The sequence below is a fragment of the Rhipicephalus microplus genome, chromosome 1 (assembly GCF_043290135.1).
Source record: "Rhipicephalus microplus isolate Deutch F79 chromosome 1, USDA_Rmic, whole genome shotgun sequence".
Taxonomy (NCBI): domain Eukaryota; kingdom Metazoa; phylum Arthropoda; class Arachnida; order Ixodida; family Ixodidae; genus Rhipicephalus; species Rhipicephalus microplus.
The window spans coordinates 228069354-228089944 of record NC_134700.1 but is presented as its reverse complement, the minus strand read 5'-3'; the positions used below and the strand labels follow the sequence as shown (position 1 = coordinate 228089944).

Below are 20591 nucleotides of genomic sequence, written 5' to 3'. Positions count from 1 at the left end.
GCCCTCCACTACGGCGTTTCTCATAATCGTATGGTGGTTTCGGGACGTTAAACTCCACATATCAATCAAGAATAGGAAAACATGCGCTTAACAGGCCAAGGTGACCCAAGCTGTCTTGCATTGCCAGATAGCCTTGTCTTTTTTTTCATGAAAGTTTTTTTACTACTCAGTGGCGAACATACAATGACGAGTTACAGACGAAAGGGTGGAATTTCGGCTTTCAATAACAACTGAGGGCCCCTAAACCACCTATCATAATTTTTTACCATTTAAAGTAAATGCGCGCGTCGACTCCAAAACGCCGCCAATATATCAACAATGCCAATCGCGCAGCGCTGCGAGCTGCGGGCGCCCCACAAGTTTCAAGAAAACAACTCTTTTCAGTAAAGTTTGACCAACAAGCCAACCCATTCCTTCTACCCCCTTCAGGCCTCTTGGCAGTGTTCAAACCCTCAATGTTCGCTTGACGTCAACACTGTGGGCTGCCCGCCATCCACAACACCTGTTTGTCTGCTCGCACGCACGCACGCTCGCCGCTATTCTTCCCCGCACGGCAAGGAGGACCACTCGGCCGGGAGGAGAGACGGGCAGTGAACAGAGCATAGCGAAGGAAAAAGTGAAACCAGCGAGGAGATTTTTTTTACACAGTGAAACGCGTGCACAACTGCGATATTACGCACCGTTTCGAAAAATTCTGGCGTCTGTGTGATTGTTCTAGACTGGTGCATAACTGCAACACCAAAACTAAATTTCGACCTCTGGGTGGTGTAGGGGCCGCAATTGGTTACATTTCCTGACTGCAATAGGCCATTGAGATAGGAAAAGCAAGTGGGCTGTGATCGTTACTTTGCGTTCAACAATAAATTTGTGTACACTTACCCTGGAATTCCACCTGCTTCCATGTAGTTTGCTAGCGTGACGTCGTTAGACCAGACGTCGAATTGCCACTTTTTGAGTCCGAGCACACCGCAGTGGACCCGGCCCGTGTGGATGCCGACTCGCATGTTGACGTTGACGCCCGTCACGTCCCGCACGAGTCTGCGGAGACGCGTGAGGATGGAAACAAAACGGCCTTAAACATGACGCTTGAACAACCTGTTACGGAAGCATAAAAGTCTATCAACATTTTAGCTCGGAACGGCGACTTTTGTGACAGCCAGCGGACTCATGTAACAGCTCAGGCTTATATGCACGCGACCACAGATGTGCGTAGGGTTTCCCCTTAGGGGAAGGGGGGGGGGGACTATGCATATCCTCTCCCATGCTCACGCCTATGTACCTAGTCACTAAACAAACCACAAACACAGACGCACAAACACACAACACGCATGCACGAATGCACACGTGTGCACGCACTCAGGCAGCTCAGATGGTCAGAATTCATTGCCGTGCACAGAGGCCGACAAGAGTGAAATTCGCGTTTAAAGAGTCCAGAAGGCATATACGCTTTTATGATCGATATTTTATGAGCGCAAATATTTGGCTCAATTTCTTTCTTAAGCGTTTTCGAAGCAAAGTTAGACTCTATGGTCAGATAAAAACGGTGGCTTACTGACTCTACCACTCATTGCATTGACGCCCTTGCGAGTGATAGACAAGTGGGTAAAAGTAGGAGGAAAAAAAAAAACTCAGGCCAAGGGGCACTCAAGGGACATGAACAGAACTGAGAAGCGAAAGTAAGGGTAATCCAATAGACCTAGAGAGGGGGAGGGGGCGTAAAGAGAGAGGTGGAGAGAATGGAAGGAAAGAAGGGGGAGCGAAGGTGCGCGAAGAGACAATAAAAGGTGGTTATCGCCTATAGAAAAGGCGGTTGTCGACACACAGCAAAAAGCGCAGTGCCGCCGCTTTACGAAATGCCACGTCTTTCAGATGTCGCCGATGTCCTTGCTGTCTGAGCTCGGGTATAAATAAAAGGCGAGACAATGCTCTTTCCTTCACCTACTTTCATTTGGCCTCTTGTCTCTTCAGCAGTCACGCGGTCGTATTAGCAAGCCTCGAACTTTTGCGAGGTGGCGTCATAGATAGAAAAGTCACAGCTTTGCCGCAAAGGCGAAGCAATGAACTTGATAGCAATAAATTGAAAGGTCACGCGAATAATGGCAAGCAGATCGAAACATGCCTCGCGTTTCTTCGCACAAATGACGCATGAAACGTACTCACAAATGCAGATGAACGCGAATAAGCGTCTCAGTTACTAATTCGCTTTGTCTGAAAAGCGCGCTCTTTTTGCAAATGGACACTGTGCTGCGAGTGCAGTGATCTTTGTGCGCCCGGTAACTACAACAGAACCGTTCCGGTGAAAGCGCAAGGCATACGATTATCCCCACCGCGAGATAAGCGCACCCCGCCGCATCGTCACAATCTGGCGATTCGCGCTCCTTGAGCGATCTCGCTGGTAATGATGAAAACACGATATTTCCCCGGAGATGGCCATAGCCAGCTGTAAGTGGTGGATATAAATAGCTTGCCGTTTCAACGTTGAAGGAGGTGTTCCTTCGTGGCTCAGTGGCTAACACCTCGCATTCTCAAGCAAGAGGTCGGACGTTCGTTTCCGCGCGCCGGACTATTTTTCTGTATTATTTTTCTTTTTGACGTTTTCGCATGTATAGATGCGTATAAATATACGGTGAATGACTCTGGCGGCAAAATCCAGCCGAGAGTGTCCATATAACTGCTGTCGCAATAAAAGGTTGGCCGTCGCCAGAAGTTTCTAGGCAAGCCGTGCTTCAGAAGTTCAACACAGCTGCCTATGTGTCGATAAGTTCACGCGGCAGTTGCAGCTGCGGAGGCACAGATATATCAAAGATTAAACAAGAGGAGAGAGAGAGAGAGAGAGAGAAAGAAAAGGCCGGGAGGTTAACCAGATATTGGCATCTGGTTTGCTACCCAGCGCTGGGGGCGGGGAAGTAGGGGCAAGAAAGAGGGGTTAGATAGAGGAAAAAAAACGCACGCGCACTCATAAAAAAACGAAAACAAGAAACTAAATTAAGTATGAGCTACTGTGATCACTACCCGTCTTTTTGTATGTGAAATATAGAGAGACAAAATGATGCGTTTATATCAACGGAAAGGTTAAGGTTAATCGCCCTTCCATTGCAGCATCACCTCCAAACTGCGGCCCTGACGATTTAACTGCGACGCCACAGTCTTTACTAAATAGTTTCCCCTCTTACGTTTTCTTATATACGCATGTCAGAAGTATCACTTTTAGGTTCGTGTTAAGCGTTTGTTCTGTTTTTTTTTTTGTTGGAACGCATATTCTCTGCATTTTTATTGGGCGAACTCGTACACAGTCTCGACAGGCACATGCTGATGATCTATGACGTCGTGTTGAGTACACACAGAGACGCTCCCACTCGAAGTAAGGATGATTCTTTTGCGATTTCAGGTGCACAGCTGCCGGTATAGTTGAACTCGACACCACTGCGCACTTCGAGTAGGGCAATTAGGTAGACATGTGGTATACACTTGAAGCTGAGGACTTTGTATACGAACCAGCACAACCGCATAAAACATGTCTGCACGGTTTAATTCATATTACTGACCTGCCGTACTGCAACAACTGTGGCTCCATAGAAACTGTGCAACGTGTCTTGTTCGAGTGTAGAGCGTACGCTGATGAGCGTGCACTTTATGAGCATTGCATGCATTCGATAACCGAGAAAACTTTCTCCCTTGACTGTGTCCTTTAGCCTGCCCCACACTTTTGTTCTCGTACTTGAACATCATCGATTATCTATAGACAAACTCTAGCTGTAGCTTGCCACCACGGAAAATCTATTAACGTGCGTCCTCATTCAGTGGTCAAAAATGTGGGCTTTCTTATTATTTCTTCAATCCTAACATGTTGTCTTTTTTCCCTCTCTCCCTATCCGTAATTTCAATCCCCAATTGAAATTACGGATAAGGAGAGAGGGGCTACTCTGCGTGGGCTTGCTACCCACGCAGAGTAGCAAGTCAGCGATTTATATATGCCGGCTGAATTATCTGTTTTTCAATAAAGAGTTCTCTTTCTCCCTCTCTCTCACACGCTGGCCGTGCGTCATGATTTGATTGATTGGAACTACAGTGGACAAAAGCTCGTTTTTGTAAACAACCGCTGTATCCACTTTCTTGCGACAGACAATCGATTTCGAAGATCCTGCGTACGCTCGCGTCAAGAGCACGCCTTTGTTGTAACGAGCGCTAACGCTTGGAGGCATACAATGAGCACGAAGTGTCACGTCATAGATATGGGGCTCCGTGTTTTCGGAGTAAATTTTTCTTGAAAATAAGGGGGTGTACGTTTTTTGGGGTTTATTATTTTATTAGATATTCCAGCGTTTATCAGAGATTATTTGTTGAAATTGTCCAATTCTTCGAATTACGGTGTTTATTTTGCATTATAAGTTGCTGCGACGTGTTATTATTACTTTAATTTCCAATAATTATGCCTCGCATTGTTGCTGATAATCGTGTTTCTCCATTTTTTCACTTCTTCTCACTTCCTGTTCATTTGAAGCCGTTGATTTGAACTTCTGTAAGGTCTCCAAAGTGTATACCTTTTTTTAGAGAAAGGGGGGGGGGGGGGCAAAAGCTAGTGCTAAAGCTAGACAAGCAGCTTTTAATTTTTTTAAGGCTTACCTCCTCTTCTTGAAGAAAAATAAAGGACCTGTTTGTTGTTGTTGTTGTTTTTGTTTTTGTTGTTGTTGTTGTTGTTCCGAAATTTTATATAAAATGACGGGAACACAAAAGCATGCGAACATACAAAATGTACCTTAGATTTTTTGAAGGTTCAACCACTCAAACACATATACATACAATCACCAATACTTGAATGCAAAACACCTACACGTTAGTCTGTATTAAATCAATAAAGCATTTCGGTAATAGACTTAAGCATACATTACGAAGTTGTTGCCACTGGTGCAGGTGCGCTTCCCTCGACTGAGTATTCTCGACATTGAAAATAGCCTTTGAGCGTTGAAAATGCGATATTAAAGTCGAAGTTTATCGAATAAATAAAAATTGTCAAACATTTTATTAGCGAATGTTTATCGAATCTTTATTTTTTTTTTGCATTTATCCGAAAACGCGGAGCCCTAGTTATAGCGCAGATAACTGCGCCGCATGTATACACTAAAAATTTCGACCCACTTTATATCATGTGACATTTCAAGGAAGCAACGCGTGACGTTGCGACCGAGATTTTATGCATGCAGCTTTCCAAGCAAGGCACAAGTGATTCTCGTAAACTGTGAACGTATCTCTAGAGGAAGGTATCTAGAGCATTACATTGGCAGAGTATATGGCAGGCACACGAGTATACACTTTAAATGCGCTCTATATAGAATCGTTTTTCCTCCGCATATCTCCTTTCCTGCAAATCTTGTTGGTTTACTCACTTCTTCGTATAAAAGCATACAACCTCGACCGCATTTAAAGGCTCTCTCACTGCTCCCGTCGCAGGATATAAACGCATATTCCGCGCGTTTATCTCCACCATAAATTCGTCACGTTTAATGCACGGATACGTATAGCAATGATGTAGTGTAGGCGTAGAGGACCAGGAACAGCACTCTGTATATATGCTGGTCGAGAAGCAGCGCTCATCGGCGCACCTGAAATTTTTTCGAGCTTCAGAAAGCGCCATGTTTTGGGGACCCTTAAATTGAGGGGACAGGCACATATGGCATCCGCGCAGGCATGCTAATACACAAGGCCCCATTCACGAAAACCCTGTCGGGCTATAGAAGAATAGAGACTTGGGCACGTTGGTGGGTATTCATCTTGGAGAACAGCGCAAAACAACACGAGAGCGAAGAAAGAAGTACGGCACCAGACCCGTTGTTTCCTCTCTCAAATTATAAAATTGTTCATAATACAATATATATATATATATATATATATATATATATATATATATAGAAATACCATGGTTCAGCTGACGCCAATCAACAGCACGATGGCGCTGATGATGAAGAACGAAACGAAGACTGATGATGGTTATTGACAGATGAGGAAGATGAAGTCCAATGAATTCTTACACTAATTTCCCCCGTCGACGGAAGCGGCCAGTCTGGCCACGAATTACGCTGTGGAACACATACAATAGGAATTGAGACACGAAACGTGCACAATCTCTGTCCCGCAGCGTTGGTCAGTGGGGGCATGAACAGGTACATGTGATACGGTAGTTCACCAGTGAGGTCTGCTCGACAACTTTGTAGGGGCCAAGATAGCGCGACTCAAGCTTCTCGCATAAGCCAGGCGTTCGTGCAGGAGTCCACAAAAGTACATCGTCGCCAGGGCGGTAGAGAACGACGCGATGAGTGGCATCGTAACGATGTTTGCGATCTTCTTGACTAGCTTCGGTGTTTACACGGGCAAAACGCAGTTCCTGAAGAGATTGAGGCCGTCTCAGCGTACCGGGTCAAGTGATCAACCGCGGTGATGATCCATCTCTTGCCGTCTGAAGTAGTTTTGGGAGGGGCCCAAAGAGGTCATTTCCGATGACAGAGAACGGCTCTGCTGGGCAAGGAAGTGGTTGTAGGGTCCCGACTGGAGCAGTAGTGGGCCGCTTGCGGTGTTGGCAAAGTGCGCACGAGGCAATATACTTAGCTACCGTCGTGGAAAGACCTGGCCAGAAGAATCGACTGCGGATGCGGTAGTAGGTTTTGTGGTAACCCAAGTGGCCTGACGTCGGGTCGTCGTGGGAAGCGCGCAGAACTTCAGTGCGTAGTGCGCGTGGTGCGACGGGAACCCATCGGTGGCCTTCCGGGTGGAAAATGTATCGATATAGAACACACGTCCTCCAACTTGAATAGTCGGAGTTGTTTCCGGAGCCTGGCATTCGGGGAAGATGAAGCGCCGGTAAGCCGACCGATGAGGTCAGTGCAATAAGAATGGGCTCACTGGTGAGTGGTAAGTACTGATGGACGGGTGGATGAAGGTAGGGAAGAAATGAATGATATCGACGAGGCGTCCTCCGTATAGCCAATTTGACAAGGGGATGTGACGTGCGCCGAAGACTGCGGCAAAGGGCATCGTGCAGAGCGTCGGCATCTTGGTGTTGTCTTCCAGTCTTGTAGATGACGTCAAAGTCATATGATTGTAACCGGAGAATCCAGCGGCCAAATTGTCCCGACAAGTTTTTGATTGTGGACAACCAGCAAAGAGCATGGTGGTCTGTCATAACAGTAAAATGTCGACCATGTAGATAAGGACGAAATTTTTGGATGGACCAGACAACAGCCAAGCACTCTTGTTCGGTTATCGAGTACCTCTTCTCTGCAGAAATCAGAGTGCGGCTTGCATACGCGACAACTTTCTCGCGAAAGGCATGGTCGCGCTGGCGGAGTACGGCGCCGATTCCTTGTCCACTAGCCTCAATGTGTAATTGTCATTGAAATAACAAAGCACCGGTGGGGATGTCAGTGCGTGCTAGAGTTATTGAAATGAGGCTTCGCATTGATCATTCCAATCGAAAGAACCGGTACTAGCAAGGAGCTTGTGAAGAGGAGCGGCAATAGTGGCAAAGTTGCGAATGAAGCGGCGAAAGTACGATGCGAGTCCAAGAAAACTGCGTAGTTCTTTGGAACGAAAGGGTCGGGGAAATTTGAGGACTGCGGAAATTTTGTCCGGATTGGGCTGGATGCCCTCTTTACTAAAGAGATGTCCCAGAACTTTTCTAGCGGTGTTACCAAAATGGCACTTCTTTGTGATTAGTTGAAGTCCAGCATTGGAGAGACATGTGAGCACTTGATATAGGCGTTGCAGATGATCAGCAAAAGTGGAAGAAAACACGACGATATCATCGAGATAGCATAGACAAGTTTTCCGCTTGAGGCCACGATGAACAGTGTCGATCATCCTTTCAAATGTGGTGGGAGCATTACATAGGCCGAATGGTATTACGTTGAACTCGTGAAGACCGTCCGGCGTAGAAAAGGCGGTCTTTTTTTAGTCTGCTTCGTCCATTGGTATTTGCCAATATACGGACCAAAGGTCAAGGGTGGAGAAGTATTGGGCGCCTTGCAATGAGTCAAGTGCACCAATCATCTATACGGGGAATCGAATATACATCCTTTCGGGTAATCTTGTTGAGCGCGCGGTAATCAACACAAAATCGTACCGATCCATCTTCCATCTTTCTTTTGTATATATATATATATATATATATATATATATATATATATATATATATATATATATATATATATATATATATATATATATATATATATATATATATATATATATATATATATATATATATATATCAGTAGATCCTCCGTGAGCGGTCACAACGTGGTTTATTTCGACGTTTCGGCCTAGAGTCTGGCCTTCATCAGAATTGATCATCAGGATATATATATATATATATATATATATATATATATATATATATATATATATATATATGACGTAAGTAGGCAGGGATGGTTAGTAGAAGCAGAGAAGGAAGAAGTGCAGAATAGAATAAACATGGCGTATGAGCCAGGCCACGTCTCCCAGTCATCATAGCGTCACACGAGTCGACAGGATGAAGACCTGGCGGCCACTTCATCAACCGGCCACCATCTTCGAACGTCTCAGCAAGACGCAGTGACCGAACGTGGACCACGAAAGTACATCTTAACGCTACACCAAGACCAGCATCATGACAGCCCCATCAGACGACCTTGACATCCCCAAGTACGCCGGATCAGCGGACGACGGACCCGTACAGGACTGGTTCAACCTTTTCGAGCTCCACGCCGCCGCTGCATCCTGGTCGGAACGGGAGATGATCATAAACTTCACTGACTACATCTCAGGAGAGGCATTCAAGTTTTACCTCCCCCACATCTTTGTACGATGAGTCTTGGAAAAAGATCAAAGAAGAAATGATCAGCCGTTTCAAGGAATACGATGAAGACCTGTCCATACCTCATCAGCTGAAGGCTTTTCAACTCAACCATCACAGTTACGCGAAGTCTTTCCGCAGTAAGCGTATTTCTCAAACAAGACTTGAGAGCAAATATCCCACCATTGTACCATCATATGACTCGTCCGAATACACTTCACGCATTACAACACCAACTAGGGACTTGCTCGTCGCAGCAGAGAAGGTAATGCCACCATATGCCGATAGGAATGTAGACCATTTTGCCAAAAAACTGAACTTACGGTTGAATTTTTCACGGGCGACCAAATCTCCATTTTCAATGTGTTTACGGCACCATAACACTCCAGGTATTACTGAACAACCCGAATCACTTGATGCTTCGTGTCACACACGTGGCCCACACGGCTTCGGACGCGTGACGACATTTACGCATGACGAGTTAGTAAATCCGCATGAAACCAAACCAGACAACGAATGTTCACATAAACATCATTCGTTCAAAGTATTCAGCTCAGCAGTTCTATCTCCTGTCATCAACTTTACTGATAAACCTGATGAAGCACCTCATAAGGTCGTGGCATTTTCGCATGACGAGTTAGTAAATCTGCACGAAACCAAGTCAAACAACGAATGTTCACAGAAATCGCATTTGTTCAAAGTATTCAGCTCAGCAGTTCCACAAAAACAGAAGCATTCAAAATCAGAATCTTGTGAAGAAAAGTGTTCTGCAGAAGCGTCGAGTGTTCATCAATCACAAGATCGAAGCGACGTGAATCCAGTATACAACCTCACTGCCTATAATGTAAACAGAACCGCAGGTGTGACTTCTGATGACATAAGTACTCTTCAGGCAACCACCAACAATGAACGGTTTATAAATACAGAAGATTCAAGTGCGCCAAACCCGCCACATTGTCTCGTGCCGGAAAGAGTTGGATTGGTTGGCGTTGTAGAAGCCTGCGGAGGACTCGCTAAGAATCCTGGCACACCACGATCAATGTCACACCACAAGCAAGTTGATGGAACCAAGAAACTACAACGTCAACGTATACTTCGACATTGTCAACGACGAAACAAAACTTCATCGAGTGCACTCTTAAGGCTTAAAGAACATTGCAAAAAGGCCCATCGCCGAGGATACATTCTCCACCAAAGATCAAGAATGTGCCTTCAATCAAATCATCCACGACATCGCCATAGAAAAATCTCCAAAAGCCACAAAAGCACCCTTTGTACTCGGCAGAAACACAGGCAGTTCCCAATCAACCTCGATCAACGCGCACGCAAGCTTCCTGCACGACCTGTGCCACGACGAAGAATTCGATGCCTACGATATCCGAACTGTCGGTTCTGCAAGGTGTTCGAACCTCGTTTGTTCTTCACAAGAATGCCGGCTGCGATTTCCGCTATCTCCACGTCCAAAGCATTCTTGTGTTATCCAGGACGCAACCATCAGCCTCGCCCGCCAGATCTCTTATTGATATCACCGGACTACTGCACTCTCCCCTCAAGTCTTAGCGACGAAGAAGACAACGCGTGCATTTTAAAATTTGTGAAACTACCTTTTTATTTTGACATTGGTGACTTCTAAGCCACTCCTTGTTTACTTTTTCTTGTTTGTAAGTTGTAACTCATGCCTTCTTTTCGGGGGAGGGGGAATCCTGTGACGTAAGAAGGCAGGGATGGTTAGTAGAAGCAGAGAAGGAAGAAGTGCAGAATATAATAAACATGGCGTATGAGCCAGGCCACGTCTCCCAGTCATCATAGCGTCTCTCTCTCTCACACACACACACACACACACACACACACACACACACACACACACACACACACACACACACACACACACACACACACACACACACACACATACATACACATATATATATATATATATATATATATAGTATCTATCTGTGTGTGTGTCATGTTTTGTAATCAATGGTCGAGGAGTAATTGACCGCAGTTATGTATTATGAAAACCTCGTTCTTGATCCTGCGGTGTAGCAGAGGCAGCAGTAGCAGTTGTAGCAGTTGTACCAAGGCTTCGGTTTCAGATATTTTGTGCCATTCAGCAAAAAAAAAAAAAACGCACTGCCTATTAGTTTCGATCCTCCAGAGCAGGGGTCGGCGACCTGTGGCCCGCAGGGAAGTATTATACGGACGCCGGCTCGACGTCAAACCCCTCCCCCTTTTGTTATCTCTCCTTATCTGATATTTGACATAGCAGTCTTGAGTTGAAACGGTGTTTTTTCTAGTAATCTATATTGCATCGGAACTTTGGGGCACGCGTGTCGACGATAAACGGTTTCTTATCAAATTGTGCAAGCCACTGTAAATTATCCGTTTTTTTTTCATCACTCCCACCGCTGTGTTGGCTTCAGGCAACTTGGCCCACCAGCTCAAAATGTTGCAGACGCTTGGTCTATAGGATTCTCTAAATTGCCCCTAAATATAAGAACACAATTGTAGTTGCATTTCAAGCTCCAGAAATGCGGCAGCAGTGGTACAATACCATGCCTGCGTTCTCAAGCTTAACAGGGTGGTGCTCTGCCTGCGCTATAGAGGCTACCAGAGCGGGTCGGACCCTTAATTTTCCCGTGGCGTTTTATATCGGTGCTGAGTGGGACAATCAGCCCAGAACTTCGCTTTTGTCTGCGTGTCGCTGGGCTTGATCGAGAAGAACATTGTACGTACAAGTCGCTGAAAAAAAAACGCAGCTGATTCATAATTACGAATGGCTGCTTTCTTTTTACGGAAGGCCCTATATCAGAAGAACTTATTATGTACCTGAATCCTACACGTAACACAGCTCGAGCGCATACTGAATCTCTCACGACAAGAGCTCTTTCAACAGCACTGGACCTCGACAGTGAATCAGCGTCAAAAGCTTACTTTTATATCTATATTTCTAAACGTCAACCTTTCCATATCTCACTGTTATACGCCATGATATACGTTCATGTCTCCAATGAGTCACGCGGAACGTGGCTGCAAGCGGCGGCGTGACACTCGATTTCACATGGCACACGCATTGCATCACTTCGTGTTCTGTTCAATTTACCTTCGCGGTCCAAGGACGCGACTAAAGTTAAAGGTTTTCTGTTTGAGTCGGCATCTTGCCTGCTTTATACAACGCACGCGCTCTTACGTCACGGTGTAATAATTCGCCTGCAGGCTTGCTGTCCAGGCTTCATGGCCGCAAGGCGCATGTACCTCTGCGTGAGCACCTTTTAGTTTTTATGGTTTTCTGTTTTTTTTTCTGTTGCGCTTTACATCTGAACATGCTGCGCCAGCTGTAGACCAGCGTTCGCGGGAGACTTCAGCATGAGGCAGGAATACGGAAGTGTAACGTGCCTAATGTACGGCCAAGCTGTACGGACAAGGTAATATCTGGACGTCATGATCACGATTCAGACGCCATACTCTAAACGTTATATTCCGTAGTAGTGTTCCCGCAACACTACGTTCATATCACCGCTATTAGGACCGTCATACAAGCTCTACACAAAGCGAATATAACTGTAAAATTTAAGCACCGTAAAAAAGTAAAATAAAAAAGGACGTCAAGTTCGCACCGAAAGCGCAGCAGACTCATAAGCGAAAGCTGAAATAGCGGCATTTTGAGAACCCGTTGCAAATATTCTCGTGACTAGAAGTATACGCTTGTAAAGTACCCACTAGTTATAGCGACATACATTATAATATTCGTCAAGTTGGGAAGCACCCACTACCGAATTATTCGTCGCCATTCCGCGGGGAAGCGAAGTACCCACTATATACGAATTTGCAAGGCAATATGTGCACTTTATTGATGCGGCGGCTGATGGCACATGCAGAATTATGGCTGAACCTTTTGTAATTGGTTGGAAGCATTAAACGACCCACTGGTTACATAGAAATACGCCGACTGATCTGGAGCTTGCGGCACTTCGCAGTGCACTTTAAAGTACGAAGAGTCACCACAAAAATGAGGCATATTTACAGACTTATTAAAGTCAGCCCTACAGCATCTATAATCAGCTCTACGTCGTGGTGCACAAGATCAACTTGTACTACAAATAAAAAAAGAACTATCACGACTTAAAAGAAAAAGGGCATGACATTACTTTTCAGGGTCTTAATTCTAGGCCACTGTGGCATAGACGGTATAACGAACATGCCGATAATTCTGCAAGGAATGCTAATCAACTTGGTCTGAAAAAATCCGTTACGCTGTCAAGAACTGATGTAACATACAAGATTCGATCGCTCGCACATGATATAACGCATTCAGGGTGGAATTACGTCCGTTTTCCTGCATACCCACGTTTACCGTCTGGACCCGTCGTTTCAATTTCAAGTTCCTTCCGGACTATCCCTCTCCGAAACAACAGCCCTGCGCCGCCTGTGGCTTATATAGCGTCGTTCCCGAACAACATTGCGTACCGAATTAGAATGACTGACAGTGCTGCTTGTGATCGCTGGGGCAGTGGGGAAACCACTGCGCACGTTTTGTGTCATTGCCCCCGCTACAGCTTTCAGAGAGAACAGCTTTCAGCAAACCTAGCACGCCTCGATGACCGCCCGCTTTCCGAACAATAAATTTTGGAGTGCCTGAACGTTCGACGTTCCAACCGGAGGGTGACAGAGGCGTTGCTCAAATTTCCACGGTCAATCGGACTCGCTGAACGACTACGGCACTCATGTGCTTGAGAGAGAGAGAGAGAGAGAGAGAGAGAGTGTGTTTTATGTTTCTTTTCTTCAATAGTTCTTTTATACATCTACTCACCTTTTCATCCCTCCTTATCCACTCCTGCACCAGCGCACTGCAGTGAAAATTACAGCGTTTTCAGCGCTTCTCAGTGCGCGCTAGCGTCATAGCGCAGTGATGTTTTGTGCAGGGAATTTTCGCTTTTTCGGGGAATTTCCACCTGTCATTTAGAGCCAAAGAGAAAAAAGGAATCTTCGTGATATTGCGGGGAGTTTCAGGAATGCTAGAATTCTCCTATGTCGACCGCTAGTTAGCGGTCGCAGTGCGCCTTTATCTGCTGTAATCGATTCTGACGCATGCACCACGCAAGCATGGCCTTTGAAATTTGTTTCTGATGTTTAGACAGAGCAATTTTCGGCTCTTTATTGGTGTTAGACTTGAAGCGCACAATGTGCAGTGCACTAACAATATATGAATTAATAAAGTCATACTTTTGTTGTGTGGCAGTAAAGGGGCTAGCCAAGATATCAAAAGTTGCGAGTCGTGTAATTATAGTGTTTGTGTGCGTGGATGGGGGCGCAAATTAGTACTGTTGTGTAGGAAATATCGCAGGGATTTCGTCAACGTTTGCAGGAGAAAATCCCCGATGTGGGAAATTTTCATGTTTTTAAATGAGAATTATTCGGCGTAGTACGGAACATCACTGTCATAGCGGCCGAGCCAGTGCCCCTGCCAGTGCGACCCAGCTTTTTTTCCAGTGCAGTTACCAAAGTATCAGTAAATTCCAGCGTGTACCATTGTTCCCAGCCTGTACCAGTGTTCCCAGCGTGTACCAGTACCAAAAAGCGCTGGCGACGCTGGTTTTTGCAAAAAGCTACCTAGAAGAGCTCGCAGCAGCCGTGGCTGCGGAACACAGCTTGTCACGGGGCGTCCATCCTTTGTTTCAAGGCCATGTGAGACGCACAGCGCAACTCGCTCGACAATAGGCCAGTAACGTTTTCGCTTAAAAGAAAACAAAACAAGAAAAGAAACAAGACAGACGAATACTCAGCAGCGTGCTAATCCGCTAATCAGCCTTACAGTAATTTTATTCACTTACACGACCCACCAAGCTTCATACGGGCAAAGCCCTAGTCATAAAGCGGCAAACATGTTCACATTCGTTGCGCATTTTAGATTCATTCAGACTACTCCTATTGGTGTGAGTTTTATGATGTGAAATATCTTAATAATTCTCATGATAAAGATTTGTGTTCTCTTGAGTGCCATTGCTCCCAGCTCAGTATCAGAAAACGGCAGTCGGGTGCCACAAAAAGAAAAAAAAAATGGCAGCATATCCACGGAGTGAATGATGGAGAGTGGGGCGAAGAATTCGTCCGTCCATTCGTTCTTGCTTCCGTCCGTCCATGCGTCCGTCAGTGTGACCGTCCATGCGTCCATCAGCCCGTCCGTGCGTGCGTCTGTTCGTGCGTCCGTCCCTGCGTTCGTCCATGCAGCCGCCCCTGCGTCCGTTCGTGCGTCCATCCATGCATCTGTCTATGTGTCCGTTCGTCCATCTATTCAACACTCCAAGTACCACCATCTCGCATCTTTTCATCATATATTCCCCATATAGAAGCACCGCCATCCAGCGGACATTTCAAGGACTAAACGAGAGGTGGCACACGCACACTTTCTTACGGCTTGCGCTTCGGGTCCACTTCCCACCTTTAACCACCTCGAGTTCATGGTATATACTAGTTCACTATATTCATGGCACTGCGGCCGAACGCTCGCTAAACCTTTCGAAAACCAAGGAGGTTACGCCCAGCGAGTATGACGTAGCAAACTTTTTCAGTCAGATACTGTGCTCAATGTACATGCCAATGGCTGCTAATGGGAAATGAGAGGCGGAGAATTCGGCTTTTACTTTCTTACGGCTTGCGCTTCGTATCTACTTCCCATTTTTAACCACCTCGAGTTCATTCATGGTATATACAAGTTCATTGACCGGCATTTTTGGCAGCGGCGGCGGTGGCACCGGCATCATCACTTACCCTGACCATCCTACACGCAGGCTTTTCATTGTTTCCACGTGCGGAGACTTGACTGCTGCCTGGGGACTTCACGGCTGCGTCTGCGCGGGATGCTTCCTGCGTTGCCACATCATACCGTCCAAACAGCGCTAACCCTCGGCCTGGCTTTCTGAGTGACGTCAGTCCCCGTGACCTCGGATTCGCACATCTTCTGGCTTTAAAGGAGCCACATCTTCTGCTTGACCGGCATTTTTGGCAGCGGCGGCGGTGGCACCGGCATCATCACTTACCCTGACCATCCTACACGCAGGTTTGTGCAGGACTTTTCATACCCCTTCTGGAACTTTTTTCCGCTGCTGCTGCCAAACTAGGAGTGTAGATGCCCAGTACTCAGATGCCCTCTGAACTCACGAAGTTCCTTAAAGATATTCGACAGGAAATGCGTGACATGCGAAGCGCTATCGAAAAAGAACTCAGAAAAGAATTCAAAGATATGAAACAGTCTATCGACTTTTTCAGCACTCAATTTGATGCGATGGCGACACGCTGTTCGGCAATTGAAAAAGAAAACGCTTCTCTCAAAAAGGAAAACACTGCTTTAATAACCAAATGTCGGGAACTTGGACACCAGGTTGCTGGCTTGGAAGAGAGGGTGACTACCCAAGAGCAGTATTCAAGAAACAAAAACGTTGAAATTAAAGGTGTACCGTTTGTAAAAAATGAAAACCTTTCTGCAGTTTTAGGGAAGCTTGGTAGCCTTGTAGGTGAATCCGTCTGTGACAGCGATGTTGATGTTTGCCACCGTGTATCACGACAGGATGGTGGGTGTCCGAATGTTGTCGTTCAGTTTCGTTCGCGTACGAAGCGAGATGGTTTCATCGAAAAAGCACGGAAAAAGCGCATATCTGCCACTGATCTGGGTCACTCTGATGACACTTCCATTTTCATAAATGAACACTTGTGCCCAACGCTAAAGAAGCTTCTCGGACAGGCTGTAGCACGAAAGAAAGAAAGGCAGTGGAAGTACGTGTGGACACGGGAGGGCAAAGTTTTCGCGCGGAAAAGTGACAACTCACGTGTACTTCGTATATCTGTCGTTCAAGACCTTGAAAAAATGGAGTGATCTCACTCGTGAATTAGACGTTTTCCCCACTACGGCCCTTTATCATGGCCGATACACTACACACACCTAGCGACGTTAGCAGAATACTTTCTTCAAAGAAAAACAAATGTACGTCCTTCTTGCACTTGAACACGCAATCGGCGCGCAATAAGGACGATCATCTGAGCGCGCTGCTGTCCTCTTTTGGTTTTCCATTTGACATTGTAATGTTGAGTGAAACATGGTATCGCAACGACGAAGTACTGCAGGTGTCTGGTTATGTTACGCATTATCTGAATCGACGCGATAAAAAAGGAGGCGGCGTTCTACTGCTAACTAAGAGTACCCTGCATTGTGAAGTGTTGAAAGATTTTACTCGCACTACTACTGACTTTGAAATCTTGACTGTTCAGCATGGTCGTAGCATTTTTTCCGTAGTATATCGCCCACCTGTAGGAAACGTGGTAAACTTTCTCGAATACATTGACAATCTACTGTCCTGGGTTAATGATAACGATTACAGACTAGTTCTGGGTGGTGATATTAATATTAACATGTTTCATGACAGCTCGCTTCGCAGACTATGCGTGAATCAAATGCATGCACTAATACAATTTCCACACCTACCCGTATCCAAGGTAACTGCGAAAGTTTACTCGACATTTTCGTCACAAATATTGATGCACAAAACGTTGAATCGGGTGTCATCACGGCTCAGGTCAGCGACCACTTGCCCATATTTCTCGATGTGAATTCATCTATGTTGCCCTTGCATCCTTCTGCAGATCCGCACTACACATTTCAAGATATTAACCCATTCACTCTTGATAAATTCCGTGACGAAATCTCGCGCATAAGCTGGCAAGACGTGTACGACGAAAGCGACTGCGACAAAGCGTACGAGTTGTTTTTATCCGCATTTAAGAACGCTTACGCAAAATCATTCAAGCGTAAAACAAAAAAAGCCAGAAAAGCAAGAAAGCCATGGATTAATGACAGTGCGTTGAAATTGATAAAGCAAAAAGATGCTCTTTTTAAACAGTTCTTAAGGACAAGAGACGCAGTAGTTTTAGCCGCGTTTAAAAAACTCCGGAATAAAGTTAATGGGTTCCTAAGGGCAGCAAAGACACAGTACTTCGAGAAATTGTTCCCTGCCGAAACGATAATGCGAACCGATGTCACATGGAGAAAGCTAAATAGTTTACTGCATGGAAACCAACAGGCAGATAATCTAGAGGAATTAACAGTAGACAGTGAGCTCATTTCAGGCACGGCCTTAGCTGACGCTTTTAACAACTATTTTGTGTCACTTGTAAATAGCTCCTATGATCCCCAATGCATAAAATATTTAAAACCCAAAATCGTTCACAGTGCATTCCTAAACCCGACAGACACTCAAGAGATACAAAGCATGTTTCGCAGTATTCGGAATAGTAAAAGCTGCGATATCGATGACCTGCAGATTCGCCCAGCAAAGCATGTACTAGATCTAATCGGTCCTGTCTTGGAGCACGTGTACAATCTTTCGCTGGCGAACGGCACATTTCCAAGACGCATGCAAATCGCGAAGGTAACAGCACTTTTCAAATCTGGCGACAAAAACAAGTTCTCGAACTATAGACCAATATCAATTCTGCCTATTTTTTCTAAATGTCTCGAGAAGCTGATAAATGTAAGAATAACCTCATTCTGTAACAAGCACAATCTTCTTACAGATTTTCAATTTGGATTTAGAAAAGGTCGCTCAACTGAATTAGCATTATTGACCCAAAAAGAAATAATTCTGCAAGGCTTTGAAGAAAATTTGGTTACCCTTGGCATATTCATTGATTTTTCAAAGGCCTTCGATACCATCAATCACAACACTTTACTAACAAAACTTGATATTTACGGCTTTAGAGGAACATTTCTGAAATTAATTAGAAGTTATCTGCAGTATAGGTATCAAACTGTTGTTATAGGCAATCACTATTCAAAAAATTTACCGATACGTGCTGGGGTCCCGCAAGGAAGCATACTTGGACCACTATTGTTCAACATTTACATAAATGATTTAACGAATATTAAGACTACGGCGCGATTTGTTATCTATGCGGACGACACTAGTTTATTTATCACTTCTAGAAACGTTGCCGAACTCATCAGCACTGCCAATGATACTCTAGAACAAATAAACAAATGGAGTTTATCAAACTCGCTAACTATTAATGCTGCCAAAACAAAAGGCGTGCTTTTTCAACCAAAGAATAAAAAACAAGTAGTCCATGGATGTCTCCAGATAGGAACTTCCGGGATAGAAGTAGTACCTTCAGTCAAAAGTTTAGGCGTCATTTTTCAGGAAAACATGTTATGGAATGAACATGTCAACACTATTGCCAATAAGCTTGCTCGAGTCACAGGTATACTAGTAAGATTACGCCTCTTGCTGCCATTGAAAGTGAAGCTCTTACTTTATAATTCTCTTTTTCTATCACATATCAATTATTGTCATCTCGTATGGGGCAACACAACCAGCTCAAACATCAACATTTTATTCCTTTTGCAAAAGATAGCCGTTCGAACGATTTTAAATGCTCCATTCGATGCACACACGGACCCTATTTTTGACCAGTTAAATATCATACCATTAAAGGCAGTGTACAATACAATTTTGCAAAAACGGTTTTTAATAGAAAGAAAGAATAGCATGGGTTTTCTAGAGCAATTGTCAAGGCTCACATTAAATTCAAGCACGTTCAGTACACGTCACAAAGAAACCTGGCATGTTCCACATTGTAGAACAAATTATGGAAAACAAATGCTACGTCATGCCTTACCATCTTTGCTAAACTCTCTTCATTAACTGCCATATTTCCCCTCCCGAAGGATCTGGATGTGCCGATCATACATCTTATTCGCTATTGTGTTTTAAATGAACATGCATTTTATGTTAAAAGTACAAGGCGAAGCGTTTTTGAACTTTTGTATATTCATTAGTGAATACTTCTTATGCTCGTATGTTTACTATGTATTTTTGTGTATTTTTGTGTTGAAGGTGTATAGCGACGCGTTTCAAACTTTGTATATAAATTTGTTCATTGTTTTCGGATGCAAGTGTTTTAAATTATCTCTATTTCTTACTGTGCGTGTGTGTACATGAATCTGTTCTTGCATTGCATTTTTGATCTTGCCCGCCAACTGTTTGTTGCGAAAAAAAAAAGGGGCACAGACCTCGTCAAGCCGTAATGTGGCTTTTAGATGCGGAGCATCTTATACTCGCGCCTTGTAGTGCGCCGTCCGCGCCGTCCGCGCCGTCCGCACCGCTTCTCGAACATTCGACAGCTGACGCGCGCGCATGCGCCGTCGCGCCGTCGCCCACTCTTCCACCATCTGTGCATCCCTTCCTCCTCTACACACCGCGCGCGCTTCACTCCTCCACCATCTGTGCACCCTTCCTCCTCTACACACCGCGTTCGACATCTACAATTCTCCTGATTCTCCAGTGGACGCGCATGTGGCGTCGCGCTTCGAGAACATTCAACAGCTGACAGTGCATGCGCCGTCGTGCTGTATATATACTCAAGGTCGGCGCTCGCTCGCTCAGTTGCCGCTCGTCGGTTGGTTTGTACGGCGCGTCGACGTCCAAGGTCGCGGTGAAATGAATTCCAACGAATCCACAAACACAATGATCGACGTCCCTTCGACCAGCGCCGCCCTTTCGCATACGTGTGTACGTGTTCACTCATTTAACACCCCCTCCTACAACCACGTTAACCAATTTAGCCATCGACCCAAGTAAGTCGCAATTTAACACCCCATTTCACAACCACGTTAACCAATTTAGCCATCGACCCAAGTAAGTCGCACTTTAACACCCCGTTAACCAATTATATGGTCCGCATCCTCCTCAGTGTTCCCCCGAGGGAAGCTGCG

The 20591-nt window shown here is 45.2% G+C and overlaps 1 protein-coding gene across 4 annotated transcripts in view; it reads right to left on the bottom strand.

The window, feature by feature from the left end:
- LOC119159572 (adenylate cyclase type 5) overlaps window positions 1-20591 on the bottom strand; it is a 258967-nt gene that overhangs the window by 29742 nt on the left and 208634 nt on the right. For all 4 annotated transcript variants that reach the window (XM_075891501.1, XM_075891500.1, XM_075891502.1 and 1 more), the window contains one exon: window positions 880-1038. In XM_075891501.1, the coding sequence (XP_075747616.1) occupies window positions 880-1038 (159 nt within the window). The remainder of the gene's footprint in view (window positions 1-879; window positions 1039-20591) is intronic.